Source organism: Drosophila ananassae, chromosome XL, assembly GCF_017639315.1.
Source record: "Drosophila ananassae strain 14024-0371.13 chromosome XL, ASM1763931v2, whole genome shotgun sequence".
Taxonomy (NCBI): Eukaryota; Metazoa; Arthropoda; class Insecta; order Diptera; family Drosophilidae; genus Drosophila; species Drosophila ananassae.
The window spans coordinates 3,242,684-3,263,112 of NC_057931.1; the positions used below are offsets into that span (position 1 = coordinate 3,242,684).

General features: G+C 45.9%; 1 protein-coding gene across 5 annotated transcripts; it reads right to left on the reverse strand.

Annotated features, from left to right (window-relative positions):
* Window positions 1–401: 401 nt before the first annotated feature.
* On the reverse strand, window positions 402–18,827 carry LOC6503607 (flocculation protein FLO11). Of its 5 annotated transcripts, none has more exons than XM_032452601.2 (8): window positions 18,586–18,827; window positions 13,447–13,722; window positions 9,305–9,757; window positions 8,483–8,611; window positions 4,161–6,528; window positions 2,664–4,101; window positions 2,546–2,609; window positions 402–2,481 (listed from the first exon to the last, which is right to left on the reverse strand). In XM_032452601.2, exons 2-8 carry the CDS (start codon window positions 13,594–13,596, stop codon window positions 2,407–2,409), a joined length of 4,677 nt encoding a protein of 1,558 aa, XP_032308492.1. In that variant the 5' UTR covers window positions 13,597–13,722; window positions 18,586–18,827; the 3' UTR covers window positions 402–2,406. The 5 variants fall into 5 exon arrangements, with proteins under 5 accessions (XP_032308492.1, XP_032308491.1, XP_032308495.1 ...); XM_032452600.2 differs by having other exon boundaries at window positions 8,483–8,632; XM_032452604.2 differs by lacking the exons at window positions 13,447–13,722; window positions 18,586–18,827 and adding an exon at window positions 11,528–11,589 and having other exon boundaries at window positions 8,483–8,632.
* Between the last annotated feature and the right edge of the window lie 1,602 nt (window positions 18,828–20,429).

Below are 20,429 nucleotides of genomic sequence, written 5' to 3' on the forward strand. Positions count from 1 at the left end.
TCGGTTAACAGTGGCACTGAGAGTCGCGCTGAGAGAGCGCCTGCGCAGAGAGAGCGAAGTGCCTACGTGTATTTGTGCGCGGCGTCACTGTAGAATGTTTACACGGCGACCAGATAACACGAACTTGACAAAAGGTGAGAACAGGTCAACGGCTTCATGTTCTCATAAATGAAAAATATTCAATAAAAAGTTACAGTTTGTTTCCAGGCAGCTTGTCAGTCTTGACGTCGCTGGTATCTAAAATATCTAAATCCCGTATTCACGTTAAATAGCCCTAATCATGATCGATTGGCGACGGTGGGCTGGTTGAGCCCCCAATTCGTGATAAGAGTCCAATTCACGAGTCCAAGTCGCATGCAAATTCCCCCAGAAGTCCCCCACATAAAATAAAACTATACATGTTTATTTTTTTTATGTCACTTTAATGAATAGTTTTCAATTAACTTTCTGAATGCTTTTCGTCAAAAAAAGGCATCCATCCACTTCGTTTATATGAAATCGTTAAATGACGAGAGTGCATATATATTTATTAATTTATTTTCTGTTTTTCATTATGAATGCATTAATTTTGATAACAACAATTATTTTATAATTCTTTTTCTTAATTAAACGTCTCCCATCTTCCACTTTCCATCGTCTTGTTTTTTCATTTAAATGCATTTTTTTTTTTAACAACAACTTTTCGTCTTTTGTTTTTTCATCTTCTAAGTTATAAAATATATAAAAAAAAAAATTTATTAAAAAAATTAAGAAAAATGTATTCATCAAAACAAGATTCGGAAGCTGGAATGAAACTTATGTTTAAATGCATATACATATCCGTATATAATTCCATCTATATAATATGTGCGAATATATTATTATATATGTATATATTGTTGAAGTTATTGTACAATTTGTTAAGATTCATCTATATACTAAAACATATATACGTGCATTTTGTGCTTCTCCACCACTTTCATTCAAAAAATAATTATTTTGATTAAAAAATAAACAGAAAATCTTCCCGAATCGAACTCTGTACTTATTTCTTCCATAAGATATTCGATTCGATTTTTTTGGGGTTAAACTCGTTCAGTTCCCTGCAAAAGCTCCCTTTCATGCTATTATTTATGTTTTTATGTTTTTTTTGTATAATTTACCTATAAGTTTCTCTTAAAGTTGGATTTAATATTAATTTATTAAATTTAACTTTATTTCATTGTCCGCTAAGTTCAATAATAAATAGATTTTTAGGAATTTCAAAGACTAGCTAGCATTTCTTATTGAGTTTATAGTTTGATTTGGTAAGTGAGGGAATTAGTTCGTGATATCTTTGGCGCATGAACCATGAATTGGTGGCGGCCCCCCCAGAAAGAATAAAGAATCCAACGAATCTTTTGGAATATTTTCGAAAAAAGAATATGTTTGTGTGCTGGCAGTTATTTTTTTTTCATTCTAAACATATATATGACATATAAATATTTAATTTCGCAATAAAAAAAATGCGCTTTTTGTCCAAATACTGCGGTCTAGTTTCGACTTAATATGTACAACGAACTAACTAATAGGTCCTAGGTCCAACTAAGGGCTACTTCTAAACGAATCTAAAACGAATACAACTCGTTGGTAGATCCCTCATAGATCGTAGAGTCCAGAGGTATATCTTTATATATAAATATATATAGTATATATAGTGTGGAGTGGCTACTTGGGGGTCTGTGGGGGGAATGAGCAACCATCACCAGTTGAAGAAACGAATACAACTCGTTTGTAGATACTTCTTTATCAGATTCCGATTCAGATATATATATATTATTAAATAGTAGGGCTTGGATCAGATCAGATCAGATCAGATCAGAGTGTGTAAGTCTATGGGTTCTGGATTTGTCTGAGCGAGTTAACAAATCTACACACAAATACACCGACTTAGAGCTAGAATCGGATTATCCCTCGATCGTACAACATTATAGATCACATATATATATATATCATATATCATATATCGTATATCGTATATAATATATGTATATATATTTTAAAATTGCCAGCATAACGATTAGCGAAAAAGAACTCTATCTAGAGTCTATCTGGATTGCTAATAATGTATCTTGTATCTTGTATCTTGTATTCTAGTATCCTGTAGAGTGTAGTTTTAATTGTAATTTCCATTTAGCTAGATTATATAGTATATTTTATAATATATTTTGTATAAAAAAAAATTTATCCTATACATGAGCTCTATGTATCGTATCGAATATGCGTTATGGGCTTAGATATCAGTTACTATCGAAAGTCGAAAGGAAACAACCACTCTGCTTGAGGTACATTAAGGATATAGACCAGGATTACCAGGATTCTAGACTTGAGTCCTCTTCTGGCCTTATAGTTTACTGACTTTGTAGAGAGAGAGAGAGAGAGAGCCGCTTACTTTCTGTCCGGAAACTTGCGATTACGGGAACTGGATCCATTGTCCCGGCGAGAGAACTCTCCCATTTGATTCTGTTTGAAGGATGAAGGATATGTGGGATTAGTTGTCCTGACACTCGGCTATCCTGCCACTCACCCTTGAACCAGCACCTCCTTTGACACTGTGACCCAGAAGCGAGTGAGTCTCATCCGCATATATCCTGCAAGGACATCTCTTACAGAAGGGATCTATCGTTTAAGGATCTAGAACTCACCTGCCCTCCGTTGAAGTTTCGGGATCGAGGAGCGGCAACATATCCTCGCCATGCTCCGCCGATGGCAGGGACTCGCTGCCCGTACCGGTCCCAGTACCTGTCCCAGTACTGGTGTCTCCTGCCCCGGCCGTGGTGGTCGACGACTCGTCCCGCTCCGCCTCGTGGCACTCGCACTGGCAGTCCTCCGGCTTCACGTAGTTGTAGTGCAGCTTGTCACCTCCTCCGTCCGGCCCCTGTTTTGATTGCTGCTGGTGATGGTGGTGGTGGTGGTGATGGTGTCCGGAACCGGGTCGATGGCCGCTGCCGCAGGCCGAGGAGGAGCTGGTGGTGGTCACCGCAGTGCCCCCAGAGGCAGCCCCAGCCCCAGCCCCAGCCAGTGACTCCTTGGGCAGGGCCGTGATCCGTTTGGCGGGCTTTCGCTTCTCCGGAATGTTCTCGAAATCGATCCAGTGCCCGGAGAGCTTCCGCTGGGTGGATGCCTTCGGCTTGGGCTCCTCCAGAGTGGCGCCCGCCTGGGGCGGTGGCGTCACCACCGGGAGCAGCTGCTTGGCGGAGTCCTTGCGCTCCAGATTGTTGTTCGCCCGGAGGCCCTCCTCCGCAAACTCGAACCAGGACTTGCCGCTGGCGTTGGAGGTTCGTCGTGGTGACTTGGAGCTCTGGATGCGCTCCTTGCCGGCGGACTCCTTGCGTGGCAGGCTGATGCGGAGCTTCTCCCCGCGCACAGGTGCTCCTCCAGTGCCTCCTGCTTCCGATCCTCCCAGAGCTGAGCCTCCTCCTGTGGATAACATGGTGGGATCTATGCTGGAAAGATAGCCTGCGACGTTATCCTGCGGCACTGGGATGCCGGTGCAGTACTCCTCGATGTGCGACGGATTCAGGGGAGTGGTGGACCGTGGCCTGTCCACCGGGCAGGTCTTCAGCTCCATGTTGGCGCGCTCCCTCATGGGGATAAGTGGCACTCCCTGGGCCCGCTCCTCGGGCAGGGTGGTCGGGATGTAGGGCAGCTCGTCGTCGAAGGACTCCTGCGAGACCAGCCCGGTGCTCTCGTGCTCCTCGATGACGCACACGTTGCGCGGGAAGTGGTGGTGGTGGTGCCGCTTGGCTGCCTCGTCTCCCGCCGGCACCGCCGTCGTCACGGATGAGCTGCCGGCCATGTCCGAGTCCCGTTCGCTCTCCGACGACTCCACCGGCTCGTGGTCGTCCGTTGACTGGGAGTTACGGCGTTCCGCCGGCGGGGACACCAACGCCGATGCCATGGCCTGGGAAGCTGGCGGCAACGGGGCGTGGCAGGGCACTGAGGAGGGGGGCGTGGCAGCTCCCGTAGTGGTTGTTGGTGTGGTGGAGGTAGTGGCCTTGGAAGTGGATGGAGCCGGGGGCTGGGTGGCTGCTGGGATGGGCGTGGTGGGCGTGGCTCCGCCCGAACTCTGACTTGTTTCTCCTGGAAAGGATACAGGATGAAGGACATTGGGGTGCTGGAAGGATATACGAATGACTTACGTCTTGATTCCGTGATGCTCTGTCGCTTGGGCTTCCTGGGAATGGCGGCAGTGGTGGCCTGGCCAGGTGGCACCTCCGCCTCCGCGGGCAGGTTGTTGTCCTGCAGCTTGAGCCGCACATTGAAGTTCTCCAGATACCGCGAGTGCCGGACGTCCGCGGCGGGCGCCTCGTCCCCGGACGATGGCTTCTGCTTGGAGCGCATCACCACGCTCTCCCGGCCGCCGGCCGTCTTGGCATCCGGTTCGTCCTCGGAGGAGGAGCACACCCCGCGGGGTGGCGGTGGTGGTGGTATGGAAGGTTCTATTCTCCGGATGACGGTGCCCTGGCGCTGGAGGCCATCAGGACCGACTGGTCCGCCCACTGTCGCCTCCGAGGTGCTGGAGTGCTGCTCCACCTGCTCGGACAGCTGGCTGGACTGGCTCTCCGTCTTCGAGATGCTGAACTGGGTGGAGAAGAGCTGCTCCTGGCTGCCGGAGCCCAGTCGTGTGGCGAACAGGAGGCGGCGTCGCTCCTTGGCGGCCGCTGTCTCCACGTCCGGATGCGGAGCATTCACGGTGGCCACCGTGTGGACCAGTTTCGGCTCACAGGCGCTCTGCGTGGACTCCACGGAGGGCAGTCGCTGGATCTCCGCCTGCTGCTCCCGCTGCTGGGCGAGATTCGCCGCCCGGGCACTGACCACCGAGCCCACGGAATCGGCCGTGGTCTCCTGCGAGTCCTGGGAGCTGTGCCGCTGCACTTCCAGGCTCCAGTTGGCCCCCCCAGTCCCGGTCTGGTCGTTGGACGGCGGCATCGGCGGCTCGTCCTGGCTGGGCAGCGACTGTATGGCGTCCAGATCCGGGCGCTGGGCCACCTTCTTGTGGGCCACCGGGCGGAGGGCGGCGGCAGCGGCGGCCAGTTGGCTGGCCGTGATGTGGGTGCCCGGAGGGGCGGTGGCCACGGCGGACGAGGGCAGGACACGGTGGGAGGGCAGAGGCGAGGGATCCACGGAGGCCTGGGCGGCGCTGGCCAGCTGCTGGATGCCCTGGAGCAGGGTGCGGGCCTCTCGCTCCTCCGGAGGCGTGTGCAGCGGGATGTGGATGTAGCCCTCCACCGGCTCGTCGTAGTACCGGAGTCTGGAGCCCGGCCGGGAGGGAGGCCGGCTGCGATTCTCCGATCCGGAGGAGCCCGGCGCCGGGGGCGGTGGTGGTGGCGCCGGCTCCACGCTTGACTCCACCGGCGAGGAGCTCTTGCTGCTCTGACTGCCCCGCTTCCCGGGCTTGAAGATGGCCAGCACGGACTTCTGCTTGCTGGGCGTCACATTCTGGGAGCCACCGCCTGCTCCGCCTCCACTCCCGCCCAGTCCTCCTGATGCCGTCGAGGGTCTGTCTTTGCTTTTGCTTCGCGACCGAGCGGTCTCGCGGGGTGAGTCCGGAGAGTCCTTGCCCAGCCGGAACAGGGAGCTGAAGGAGCTCTTCCGGGACACGGAGGCTCCTCCGCCTCCAGGGCCAGTGGCCGGGGAGGGGGAGCGGCTGGTGAAGCGCTTGCCCGTCTTGGGACTCGCCGTCGGGGTCAGGTGCATCTCCTCGATGACGGAGGCGGCGGCGGCACCCCCTCCGCCGCCCTGTAAGCTCAGGGAGGCGGGCTTGGAGTAGACCGGAGCCAGTTGGTTGGGCGCCTCCACGACCCGTTCGTTGGCGGCGATGCCCTTGTCGCTGTACATGTGATCCGGACGCAGGTTGATCCGGATGTACTCCGTGCCGCTGGCGGTCTTGCCCACCACCATCTGGCCGGGGCTCTTGGTGCTCCTCCTTTGGGCGCCAATGGTGGGCTTGCCGGCGGACTTCGACTCCCGCTCCCCGTTGGCCAGCGAGGCGGCCTGCCGGCTGCGACGCGACGTGGAGGAGCTGGGGGCGGAGCTGTGCAGCTGGGCCGGTGGCAGGACCTTAATGCCCTCGGCCAGGACCGCCTGTGTGGGATCGTGTTTCCGCGCCAGGAGCAGTTGCTCCAGCAACGCCGCATTGGCCGCCACTGTGCCCGTCCCGGGGACACACTCGCCCTGGCTGTGGGCCGAGGTGGCCGCCGTGGAGGCGCTACTGCCCCCGCTGGCCCCAGCCCCGCCGGCTGCTCCGGCCAGTTCCACGGGCTTGGGGCCGCAGAAGGAGGTCTCGAGGAGCATGCGATGCGGCGAGGGGGAGCGGGAGACGCCGGAGACGGCCGACAGGCGACTGACGGCAGATCCCTGGCTGCCGACACTGGAGATGCGACTGGTGCGGCCGGAGATGCAGAGGAGGGCGGCCACCTCCGAGCTGGCCGAGTCCTTGCGCTGGTGCTGCTGCAGGTAGCTCTGGTGGTCGTCGAACTTGAAGATGTGCGGTGAGGAGCGCTTGGCCTGGAGAGCAGAACAAGGAGGGTTAAGGACTAGGAGGACTTTCGAAGGATTCTAAAGGGAAGGACTACAATAAATGACTATAGAAGATAGAAGGATATAGCTTGAAATCCCCTTGAAAAAATAGACTATAAAGGGCTAGGAACAGGTCCATGTTCAGAGGACTCGCTGCCCATCAAGGACATGGAGATGAGGTTCAAAAAACAGTGAAAGGACAGGACATAGTAAGGGGGGGTAACCTATTTACAGAAAGGACACTTTTGGAATGGATCTTACCAATTAGACGCCCCACTTGCCACAATCAACACTGTCACGTGTCCCAATAATCAATTGCAGCTCCTGGCAATTAGCCCAAGGCTTCCTTCCTTCCTTCCTACCAACCTTTTCGCGGAAGGTCCTTGCTTCAATTGATAAGTTTTGGGAGTGTCCTTATGGCCCAGCAGCTGACAAAGTAACTCATTTCTCTCGTGAAACTTTTCCCAGCCAACCAACCAACTTTTCCGCAAAACACAAACTTGGCCCAAAACAATTGCTCCTCGGAAACAGAATTTTTGCCAGGAACGAGTTGAGGTGGTTGGGTTGCCAGGTTGCCAGGTGGTTGGGTGGTTGGGTGGTTGGGGATGGCTTTCTGCACACTTGTCAGCTGTCATTCAGTGCTCACCCGCACGATGAGTTTGGCCTTGACACCTCCCACCTCCCACCTCCCACCACCTGCCCACTACTATCTATGTGGTGCTCCTTTCAGCCCTCAACCTGCCACTGCCATCCTGCCATCCTGGCCTCCATCCACTTCCGTTCTACCCATTTCCGTTTTACCCATTTTCGTCCTTTCGTCCTGTTCCAGCGCTTCCGCTGCTGTTCCACTTCCCAGCCACTTGAATGCAATTTTGCATTATTAATTGAACTTGTGATGCGGTTACTGTTCCTGTTCCTGTTCCTGTTCCTGTCTCCACCCATTCCCCATTCCCCCATTGCATTTTTTTGTGTCTCCTTTGATTCCATCAATGTTCCATCCAATGGCTCCAATATTGGCAACTAACCGATAAAAATGAATTTCTCTTCCTTTCTCCGAGTGGGGATTCATCCTTAAGTTATCCTTATAATCCTTATTAAGTGATTAGAGTCATTATATTACTGGGTCAGACTGGGTCTCTTCTCTATAAGAAACTGGGTAGCCCTAGTCATGCTCTTCAATAGATGTCTCCGGAAGACCTCTCTCCAGATGATCTGTAGAAGCTCTGTCCTGAAAGACCTCTTGATCTCAAGGACTTCTCAAAGATTTAAGGATAAACCTCACAATCTAGTAATGTTTTATGGATCGTATAGCTATGGATCTATTACTCTATAGAGTAATCCTATAACTGAATCTTCAGTAGGTCTCAGAAACCATCTCTACCATACCATTCATGAGGAGTAAGAAACAAGTACTGGGTATGAATAGTTCCATTCTTATTCTTGTTAGTAGAACTGACATACCTAGAAGACCTCTACCTATCCCTTTCCCTAGAAGAATTCTACATCTCAAAGATTATACCCATTAAAATATTCTATAGAGATATCTGGAAAACCACAACATCCCTAGACCTTTCTAGATCTCTAGATCACCTGTAGAGGTTCCGTAGAAGAGCTCTATCTCTCATAAACTCTACTTATCAAAGGATTAATGTAGTATCGGGTATGAATAGTTTTATATTTATACTTTCTCTTCTATAGATATCCCTAAAAGACCTCTAGATAACCCGTAGATGACCTCTATCTCTCAGTAGAGTCTCTACCGTTTAAAGTATTAATGTAGTACCGGGTATGAATAGTTGTTCGTTCTCCTCTAGAGAGATCTCTAGAAGACCTCTAGACCTCTGGAATATATTTAGATGATCTGTAGAAGACCTCTATCTCCCAGAACCTCTATCCTTTTAGAGTATTAATGTTGAAGCCTAACTGGATCCTCCCAGCTCACCTGCTGCTGCTGCTGCTGGATGCGTTCCTGCTCCTCCTTCTTCTGCTCGGCATCCATGAAGTACAGCTCTTCCGTGGAGCTGCGCAGCTCGAGGGCGCCCTCCTCCCGAAAGCCGAGACCGATTGTTTCCTGTAGGGTGCCAGTGCCGACCTTCAGAGCATTAGTTCCACATAACCACATAAACCAGCCAGTACACACACACATCGAGTATTTCGTTTTTTGTCAGAGCGATAGTTTCATTTTTTTGTGGGGGGGGGTGGGGATAAAGGATACGGAAGGCCATAAGGGGGTGCAGAAGCATGCAAGTTAGGGGGTAGGGTAGGGTAGGGGGGAGAGTCGATTTGGAGAAGCCAAAAAATTCGGAAACGGAATCGAAATCAACAAATCAACAGCCAATTTTGTGTGCAGGATTTTTTTTTTTATTTTCCAAAATGGGGTTGTAGGGGAAGGATATAGGATGAAGGATGAAGGATGAAGGATAAAGGATATAGGAAGCGTTGTGTTCGCAGGACAAGTGTGTGTGCAAGGGGTGTTTAGCGAGTGTGGCATCACAGAGTGTTGCAAACAGAGAAAGAGACAAATGTACACATAGTATGTTGTAAGATAATCAGATGAAGTGTATCGGCGGATGAAAAGGATAATAAGGATACAAAGGATCCGAAAGCAAAACAAGAATTTAATTAGCAACTAATCACTCCCAGAGCCACCCAACCAGTACTTGTGGGGAAAGAGGATATTCATGAAGTATTTTATTCAAAAATCAAAAAAAAAAAACGTAACTAAAAGGACATGAAGTCCTTGGAGGATGCTCCTTAAACTCACCTGTTCGAACACATTCTCGGGACTACTCTCCCGACTGTCCTCCTCGTGATGCGACGAACTGGACGCCCGGCTCAGCTCGATCCTGGGCGTTGAGGGCGTGGTCAGGGTGGCTGTGCCCCGGTATGTCCCACCACCACCCCCTGCTGCACTACCAGCGCCACCGCCATGGGCGCTGGGCGGCAGGGGCTGGCCGCCCTCGCTGCTGGACACCAGAGTGGTGGTGACCGTGGTGGTGGCCGTTTTCAGGGGCGGCGGACGCTGCTTGGCCTGGACAATGGTCGCCGAACAGGTGGCCGAGGACATGGACATGGACGACGACGAGGAGGAGGAGGTGGATGCGGTTGCGGTTGCGGTGGCTGCTACATTGGTGGTATTTGGAATGTTTCTATTCCGGTTAGCCATCTCTGTGGTTGGCCTCGTTGTTGTCTGTTTTCCCAAACTCTGTTCCATCATCTTTAAAGAGGGAAGACACACAAAAAAGGATATCTTAGAAGGATAATGCTTTAAAGGTGGCAGGTGGCAGGTGACAGGACACCCCATCATCAGATAATCCCTTAACTCCCGGCCAGACTCAATGACTTATTTAATAATCCCCAGGGTTCTAATTAGAAACCACATGAGCTTCAAACAATTGACCCTCCTCCCGTCTCGCATCTATGTCCTTGCCACGTTTTGTTGCAAGTTGCAATCTCCCCTCGGGGCTGCAATTCACAAATTGAAATCAAACGCTCGCACAATCGTCCTTTTTTCTGGATAGCGTCGCTTTCTCTGTGGATTTTGTCCTCAATCCCCCCTCCAACCCACCCATGTGTGTGTCCTTTTTGTTTCCTTTTTTAATAAAACGATGATTTGCTTTGTCAGTGTCCTTGCCCGACTTTTTATTGAGTTCCTTTGATTGAATTTCCAAAGCAAAGAGATATGGAACTCATGTCCTTACAGAGCTGTTGGCTTTAATTTCGACCTACTTTACTCCTTTAAAGTCCTTCCAGTTCTTGCCTAAGCAGCTTACTAACTCCTTAATGTCCTGGAAGCTCCAAAAACTATAATAATCTATAGTCTTAGGTATTATTTCTGAAAAGTTCCCAGAGTTTCTTTAAAGGAATTCAAGGAGGAAGTCCTTTTTAAAAAGGGGTCTTAAGGGGCTATCGGGGGAACTTGGGGGATCCTAGGGATCCAACATTTATTGTCTCTGCGGGACCTTGGGGCCCAAATTAATTTAAAGTTGATGTTTGCAACTATGCAGCGATGTCGGATTGAAGGCTAGCGCCCCTGCTGTGCGCCCCTCGAAGCTTCCCATGCTTCCCATGCTCCCCCAAAAAGGACCTCCTTCTTCCCCTTGCCCCAACCCTCCCCTCCCCTACCCCGCTGAGTCCTTTGGTCTTTGTTTTTGTGGTGTAGAGGAAGAAGAATAACGATTCTTTTCTTCATTTTTTTTTTTTTGGTTTTTTTTGGATAGAACGTAAGGCAAGTGTTTTAGGAAAAATCATAGCATAATTCTAGGCATACGAATTCAAGAGAGAGAGAGAGAGAGAGTGAGAGAGAGTGGAGAGCAAGCACGGGTGATGGTGGCGGGGGTATGAAAGTATGAAAGAGAATGAGAGAGCACAGGTTTTGGTTGAATGGGGAAGAGAGCTGGCCAGGCAGTCACATAATGTGTGATTAGATTAATTAAAATTTAAATAAAAAGCAAGAGGGAGGCACACCATCTAACGGTACAAAGGCAGAGAGAGAAAGCAAAGGACGAAGGCGGTGGGGGGGCAGTCATGTAGAAGAAAAGAAGAAAAGGGAACTGGGCCGGGACCTGAAAGAGCCGCGTGCTTTCTATTTAGTTCTCACTTACACACACACACACACATATACACATACCTCAATGTAAACTCACCGCCAGCCCAAAAAAAAAGTCCCGTCTACGCTTGCTAGTTGTGTGTGTGTGTGTGTATTGCTTGCCGCTATTGTTTTTACTTGATTAATTTTTAGAACGATTACCACACTAGACACACGATTTCAAAAAAAAAGAAACAAAAACGGAAATTTTGAATTCTACTTGTGACTTTTTTTTCGCTTTTTTCGGGTTTACTTTTCACTCAGTTATCGGCTATTGCATGCCCCCCATTAACAAACAGACACACACACACACTCACACACACACACTTATATACACTACACGAACCGACACGCGCTCTCTTTATTTGCCGTTCCCCAAACACGCTCCGTACTGTTTACCGTTAGACTGCACGCACGCAGCGCCAGCGTCGTACTACGGGCACCAAAAGCCCTGAAATGTATGCTACAGTCACTCGACCAGCATTCCTTCAAGCAGCGACAGAAAAGCTTGTCTCGGCTCGGAGTTCGTACGCCGAAAGCTTTGCCACCATTACGCTTCGTCTGTATTGGATGGCGATAACGGGGGGGTGGGGCTGGAAAGCTCTGCTTCGCTTGGACTCAGCTGTGGCCTGTGAAGCTTCAAGAGTCAACTTGATATGTGCTAAATATTTAAGTGTGTGTGTGTGTGTGTGTGTGTGTGTGTGAGAGAGTTTGTGGGTGCGATTCTGAGGGGGAATATGTTTGAGGAAAACTAACTGTAATCTTAGGGATGGGAAAATCAAAACTTCAAAGTTTTTTATATTTAATTATATTTTTAATTAAATTTATTTATCTTTTATTTTTTATTATTTCAAATAACGTTTCTCTATTTTTGTGTCCTCTATTGTTTTCCATTCCCTTTACCTTGGCCCGGCGGAATGTTTCATTTTCGGGTACTTGCTCTTTCTCTGCCTCTCTCTCCTCCCCTCCTCCTGCCGCTCTATCGCGCTCTGTCTCTCTTCGATTTTAACCGGTCTGGCCATCTCTCTTCCACCCATTTAATGTCCCTACAAATGACATTATTTTTTTTGGAAGGAGGGGGGTGGCGTGGATTTGGGGGGGGCGTGTTGTAGGCACTTCACTTTTGATGCAAAGGATGCGTGCCAAATATATTTGTGAAACGCACGCCAAAAATTTTTACCGTTTTTCAGCCACTGATCCTGCGGCGCGTGTCACGGATATTGTTTCCAATTTCTCTCCTCTCTCTCTCTCTTGCTTGTTTGTCGTTTAAGGTTCATTTTGTTTATTAGCCAAAAGCGTTTGGGCAGCTTGCCTTTTAAGTGGCCTTTTGCATGATTGCGGCATACATCCACTCCCACTCCCACTCCCCCTAACACTGGCTTCTCAACCCACCACCAATACACACCCACACACACCAACACACACACACCCAGAGGCAAGGAGAATTTCATATTTCGAGTTTGGAAAGCTTTGTGAGCTTGTAGAGGCGCCCCAGAATGCTTTAGTTGACTCCATGTTTTGGTTAATTAATTTATGCCCTGCATTTGGTGTAAAAACAAAATACTATAGCACTGGATAAGGCTAGGTTGGCAGGGCTTACGGGGCGTATGAGTAATTTGTGCTCATGCAAAAGTTCGGGATTCTAAAGTTTTGCCGTGAAAATTGTGGAAGTAATTAATAGTCAACTTTAGTTTGTTGTTATAACATAAAGTAAGCATCAAATTTGTCTCAAATATTTTAAATCTAGCCTTAAAAGCATAATATTTCAATAAGATAACAGTGCGTATGAGTAATATTTTATAAGAATTGTCTCTAAAATCGGTTTAAAACGGGTTTTAACATAAAAACTAATAAATAACTATAAAATTTGTCTCAAATAGCATTATTTTTCAGGAGAATAACAGGGCGTATGAGTAATATTTTATAAAAAGTGTCTTTAAAACTTGAATAACAGGGCGTATGAGTAATTTTTTTATAAAAAGTGTCTCTAAAATCTGTTTAAAAATGTTTTAAATTAAAAATTACTATCAAAATTTGTGTAAAATATCTCAAATCTAGCCTTAAAAGCATAATATTTCAAGATGATAACAGTGCGTATGAGTAATATTTTATGAAAACTGCCTCTAAACCCGTTTAAACTTGTCAAAACTTGTTGAAACCTGAAAAGTAATCATATTTTTAGCACAAAACCCGTCCGAAGTTACAATTGGAGAGAGAAAGCCTTATGAAGGACCACCCTAGATGGGGCAGGCAGAGGCGCACTATAAAATATTTTGTGGCAAGGCGTGTTTGTGGTATATAGGCTAAAGGACACTCACCGCTGCAGGATTGCCATGGTGATGCTGATGCTGATGGTGATGCTGTTGCTGTTGCTGTTGCTGAGCATTTGTCGTGGCATTGTCCTCGAATGACTTTTCGAACGATGCAATTGGCGCTTGGCCAAGTCTTTTCTGCCGACGAGCATCCATTCCGAAGCCGTTTACCTCTTCTTTTTTTTTTTATATTTCAGGCTTCAAAACGTTTGGTTTCTCATTCAACCGGCTGTTCCTTTAATGGGCCACCCAAGGATATATAGAATCTACAGTAGTATGGGTCTACATACATATAAAAAAAAAAGAGAAAAATATATAAAAAAAAAGGCCGTTGGCTCAATTTGTGGCATAATATATGGCACTAGCCATAATGATTTGATGAACTTTTTACAGAGGGAGAGAGCCCAGAGACACTAGTCCTTGTTACAGGACCCTGGCTTATATATGCCGTGCTAACGGTTCATTGAACCGTATAACAACCGTTAGCGAACCGGAAGTGCAATAATAACATCAACAATCGATGAATATTTAAAGGCTCCCAGCCACGGTCAGCCGTTGAGTAATTGAAGGGGGTCCTGCAGGACAGTCCTGCCCCCCCCCTTTATAGTTTCTATAGCCTTGTATCCTTGTAAGGACACTCTACTAGTATGGATTTAGTATGGTTTTTTTTTTTATTGGCCATAAAAGCAATTTGGCAAACAGATATTAATCCCAGCAGTGCAAACAGTTCATCAGCTCATTGCCAAACTGAAATTGTGTCACTTCCATGATGCAAAAATGTATATCTTGGCAAATTACCTCATCCTGGCAGCCATTCATGACTTCATCAATTCTTATTGTGTCCTTAAAAAAAAAAAAAAAACTAGAACTAGAACTAGGAGAAAAACTGGAGCTATCCTTTGGGATGATGTGTTTCCAACTGCCGGCTTTAAAATTTAAGCTTCTACTTAACACTTAGGTAGACACTCCCAGGATACACTGCTAAGAAAGAAAAAAACCAAGAAAATCCTTGACACACACACAGGACATCCGAGGAAAATCTGTGAAGAGGAAAAGGTGATTTCATAGACCTTCGATTCCTTAGATTCGAAAGGTATTAAGTCCCCTGTTTATTTTTGATTTATAAATTATTTATGAGACAGGATTCAGTATAGTTTTTTTTTATCTCCCAACTCCTGCAGCAGTGTCCTGTAAGGATGTTCGGGTATTGTTTGCCTTCCAAATTTCAAAAGTTTCTTCGCCAAAGCCACTCGCTGTGAGGCTTCAATTAAGGACTCTCGTCCTTGTTAAATAATTTACTTAAACTTTCACTTCCTAATTACGCAATGATATCATTGTTTAAACTTTATTTAACTTGCCAGCTCGGTGTCCTTTTTCGTCGCCACTTAGTCCTTCAGCTGCTACGACTTTGAAAGTTTTCCGCAAGGATAACTAGGACTATAACCATGGTATGGTAAGCGAAATGAGTGTATCAACTTGAAACTCGATCAAACATTCAATCCTTTTCATTAATAAATTGATTTTCGCTCCAAAGGACACTCGTGGTTCGTGATTCTTTATTGGTTTTTTGCTGCAATGATGGCGCCCAATCGCAGTTTTTAATAAACTTGCCCCGCTTACCTTCGGGCCATTTGCTTTTCATTCGTTTTTATTTCATTTACCTTCGATAGAACGAACCACCCAACCACCCACCATTTGACCTTTTCTGAAAACCCACAGTTTAAAATTAAAACGTTAAGCAAACCAAGAGTGGTAAGAAAAATAAAAATAAATAATATATATATGTTGTAACTATCAAATAGGGGAAATGAAAACTGTCAGGAGCATTAAAAATCGATAGAATGGAAGATGCTTTTGGCATTAAAGCCATGTCCTGGTCCTGGTCCTGGTCCTGGTCCTGGTCCTGGTCCTGCTCCGCTCACGGAAGCCACTTGTCCCCAGCACTCCAACAGGAACTCAGCTCACAAAGCTCACAAAGTTTGTAAATATTAAAAAGAAATCGCAGTATTTTAACATGACAACACGGCGTATGAGTAACTTTTCACAAAAATTGTCAAATGCAGTCTCTGAGAGTTGTTCTTCTGTTTTAAATTGAAACAGGACTAACAGGATATGCTCTTAAATAAGTTTATAAATATTTTGATTAACAAATCACATTTCTTAAATCTCAGCTTGTGTCTCGTGGCGGCCACAAGCCTAGTCCTTTGCCAAATATAAAAAAAATAGATAAATATATATATATTGCCCTGCCCCGCCCCTCTCCCCAGTGACACTGGTGGTGTCTCGCGCCACCAAAGGGGGCTGAAGGATAAGGCGACGGGTGGCCAGGGGTGGCCAGGGGTGGCCAGGGGTGGGGTGACGCCGGCGACGTCGCCGCTGTCGTCGCTGGCAGTCTTTCCCACCGAGAGCAGCGGAGGGGGTGCCTGGCGGGCGGCCCAAAGACATTTCATTGACCTCATAAATTGGCCAACGAGGGGCACGCGAAAAAATGGGGAGCAACTGGAACTGGAAGCGAGCCTGGGGAGCGAGTCATGTCCTTCGAAGACCATATCTCCGCCCATATCGATCCCATTCGCCAGCGAAGCACCTCAAACGATTTCTGGACTCATTCTCCATCGATCTGCATCATTGTCTAAAAATAAAATTTTCCAACCGATTTTATTAAAATTTTCTGATGGAACCCAGAAACTGCAAGAATGGGGAAAATCCAGGATTGTGAAAATTTCAACCTTTCGATGACTATAACTCGGCCACTACCTATCAGATCCTTTAGCGGAATATCTCAATCGATTTCTATATTCATTCTCCATCGATCTGCATCAAAACCTAGAAATAAATTATTTTATCCCATTTTTTTCAAAATTTTCTGATGGGACCCCTTCAAAAATTGGAAAACCCGTGGGGGAGTGGTTTTGACCCCTTTGGGAGGCCATATCTTGGTTAATTTTGATCCGATCCTTGGAAGGAATACCTTAAACGATTTGTAGGCTCATTCCCCATCAATCTGTATCATTATCTAAAAATCAAATTTTTCAACCGATTTTTTCAAAATTTTTTGATGGACCCCCTTCGAAAGTGATGAAAATCGAGGTATACCAAAATTTCGCCCTTTCGAAGGTCATATCTTGGAAAATATCCATGCGATTGTCAAGCGAAGACCCTCAATCGATTTCTGGAGTGATTCTGCATCGATCTGCATCAGAACATAGAAACGAAATTTTTGATCCTAATTTTTTAAAATTTACTGATGGGACCCCTCAAAAGTGGGGGAAATCGAGGAATTTCACATTGTGGCCCTTTGGAAGGCTATATCTCGGCCGATATCCATCGGATCCTTGAGCGGAATACCTTAATCGATTTCTAGATTCATTCTCCATCGATCTGCATCAAAACCTGGAAACAAAATTTTGGATCCCATTTTTTCAAAATTTTCTGATGGGACCCCTTAAAAATTGTGGACCATCGAGGAATTGCACATTGTGGCCCTTTGGAAGGCTATATCTGGGCCGATATCCTTTAGATCCTTGAGCGGAATACCTTTATCGATTTGTGAATCGATTCTTCGTCGATCTGCATCATTATCTAAAAATAAAATTTTCCATCCGATTTTTTCAAAATTTTTTGATGGACCCCCTGTATGAATGGGGAAAATCCTAGAATTCCACATTGTGGCCCTTCTGAAGCCCATATCTCGGCCAATACTCATCGGATCCTGGAGCGAAGTACCTCATCCGATTTCTGGAACGAATCTCCACCAATCTGCATCAAAATCTAGAAATAAAATTTTCCATCCGATTTTTTCAAAATTTTCTTATAGACCCCCTTCCAAAATGGGGAACATCGAGAAATGCCATAATATCGCCCTTCTGATGGCCATATCTCCACCAATATCCTTCCGATTCTTAAGCGAAGACCCTTAATCGATTTCTGGATCGATTCTCCATCGTTCTGCATCAAAACCTGGAAACAAAATGTTGGATCCCATTTTTCCAAAATTTTCTGATGGACCCCCTTCGAAAGTGGGGGGATATCCAGATATCCACCTTGTGAAGGCTATATCTCGGCCAATACTTATCCGATTCTCAATCGGAATACCTCAAACGATTTCTAGATCGATTCTCCGTAATTCTGCATCAAAACCTAGAAATAAAATTTTCGATCCCGATTTTTCCAAATTTTCTAATAGACCCCTTGGGCCTTCTCGATACAAAGGTCTCTTCTAGGCACCATATCTTCCCCAATATGCCTCCAATACTCAACAGAAATGTCTCATTGAAAACTAGAAACCCAAATTTTCTCGCAGTGTATGAAATGCGATTACTTTGGTGCCATTGCATACTTTCAGTCAGTGGCAGCAAAATGACTTTTTGAATTGCAAAAACCCCTAAAAGGAAATAGTGCCAAAGAACGGAGAATCTGAACCCGACGGTAAGGAATTAGCCTAAAATAAAAACGACCGGTCGGAGAAAGTCGGAGAAAGACAGGAGAAAGCAGTAGCCAGGGAGAGGTACGACCAGAAAGCCATGACTAATATGGGTCTTGTTGTTCCTCTATTGGGGTAGTTCCACTCCCCATTTTGGGTTTTTCTTTTTCCTTTTTTTCGCCTTTTCTTTTTTTGTGTTTTTTTTTTGTTTTTATTTTCCCGGTGTAGGTGTAATTGTATGAAAGCGTGCCGATTGGCGGCAGTTTCCAGGTGTTAAATAGTGCCACACATGCAGGGAGGGGTACAGACTCGGGGCGGCCATCCGAAATGGCATTAGGGTTATGCCCCAAAGGTCGTTAGTTAGTTAGTTAGTTTGTTAGTGGGCTATTAAGGAATTAAGTTGGCTAATCAATAGTCTGTTTGCTGAAATAAAATTGAAACTTTTGCATTAGCATGGTCCCGTTATTACTCCTCTTTCAGGTAGGTCCTTTTGAAATCCTAGAACCCAAAATTTCGCCCATTGATTTGAGGGGGGGGGGGCAGTCGCTTAGTAACACAGGCTTTGCACCCATAAATACCACCTTACATAATTGAACAGCAAAAAAAAAAAAAAACAGCTCAAATAGCTAAAAACAACAACAACACACACACCTGTACAAGGATTAACGAAAAAAGGATTTTCGCACAAGCAACAGACTGTTGTTAAAAAATTCATAGCATACTTTTTGGGATTTCGTTGAAAATTCGTTTCAAAGCACTTGAAAAAAAAAAGAGTTTCTATTTGAATAGTTTTATTCTAATTTTTTTTTTTTGTAAATAGTTATTTTTTCTTTTGAAAAATTCCCGCTAAACTATATGAGAGTTATTTCGATGGGGCGCTTTCAAATTAAACCGTTCTCGGCGCCAAGCGAACTCCAACTGAACTTATCAGTCACTCAACTGAGTAGCTCAACTACAGCCACAACTATTGTCACGACTACAGTTAAAGGCAGAGCTACAACTACAGTTACAACTACAGTTATGGGCTACAGGCATGGATACAAATATAAGTACTCACATCGATTATGTAATTGTGTGAGGGTGTTGCGACGACAACGAGCATACAAAAACAACATGTTGGACCTCACACACAGGAAAAGGAGGAAGTACAGTAGATAGTGGTTTGAGGGATATTCAAATATTAAACTTAGTAATAGATTGTAATAGTAATTGTCTCTATTAATGTCTAAAAATATTAAATATTTTTTAGTTTTAAAAAAAAGTCATGTCTTCTTTAGTGAGAGCCCACTGTAGTCTCATACAAAAGCACAGAAAACGGTTCTTGGATTATTGTTGACTGCACATTTCGTTTATTGCCTTTGCCTTTGCCTCTCTCTCGCTGCTCTCTTACTCTCTGCCTCTCTGCCGGCCACTCTTCCGGCTGGCAAGGAAGTGGATGAGGAAGAGAGTCCACACAGAGGCAAGAAAAACAGAAGACTGTGGAGGAGAATTCTTTGGGACAAACAAAAAAAAACAACAAGATGGGGCCATAGTTGTGAAGAGTGCATTGTAAGCATTTTGGCATAGGCATGTTAATGGGGTCATCACGCCCCCAATAAACCTAAGCCCAAGCCCCTTCTGACCATCACACCCACACATACAGACACATCCATACACCTACATACACATGCATACTCGTAGGAGCCCCCAAGGACTGCGCCTGTTATGACAAAATGTAAAATTGATCAATTTGGGAAAAAAATTCATTTGGTTTTTTTGCTTTTTTTTTTTGCTTTGTTGGCTATAAATTGAAAATATATATAATTTAGACTTTTGTTTTGGCCAGACAGACAGAGAGAGGGAGAGATAATTGCAGTCGAAGTGCAATTTAAGCCAAGGATTTCCCATTGAGGGCTATTATGGTGTTAAAGGAGTGGACACTGGCCACTAAAGGACTCACTAGAAACCTTCCTCTGTCTAAAAATAAATCAAAAACAAATTAGAGTTAAATTTTAAAGAAAATCAAAGACTGCAAGGCTAGAACCGGTTGAGAATTATAAAGGAAAGGTTTTTTAATCCCATAAAATATTCAAAAAAATTAAACAATAGGCCTGCTAGAATTTTCCTGAAATTTATTAAAGGCTTCAAGCCATGCGTTTAATTATTGAATGCCACCCACCGTAGCCCATGCGACCCACTTCCACTGACACTTCTCCCTTTTCTGGCCAAAAGCAGAGCTGCCACATAATTTAATTACCATACATGCAATCGCATGCACAGCACGTCTGGTTTGGGATAAAAAAAACGTAGAGTCCCAGAGCACCACCACCCACTGTCCCCGAACCATCCAAGCACCCGGAGTAAACCCACCCAGCACCCACCAAGCACCCACCCAGCACCCACCCAGCACCCACCCAGCACTCACCCCAAAAGATCCCTTAATGGAAACTCCACGCACCAATCCGACAACTGAGTTGCAGCATTAAGTGGCGTTAAATGGTGGCACAAAGACCAAGAAGACATCTGAATTTATGCATCAGTTGAAGAAAATTAATACGCAAATTGCAGAAATGATTTTCCAACAAAA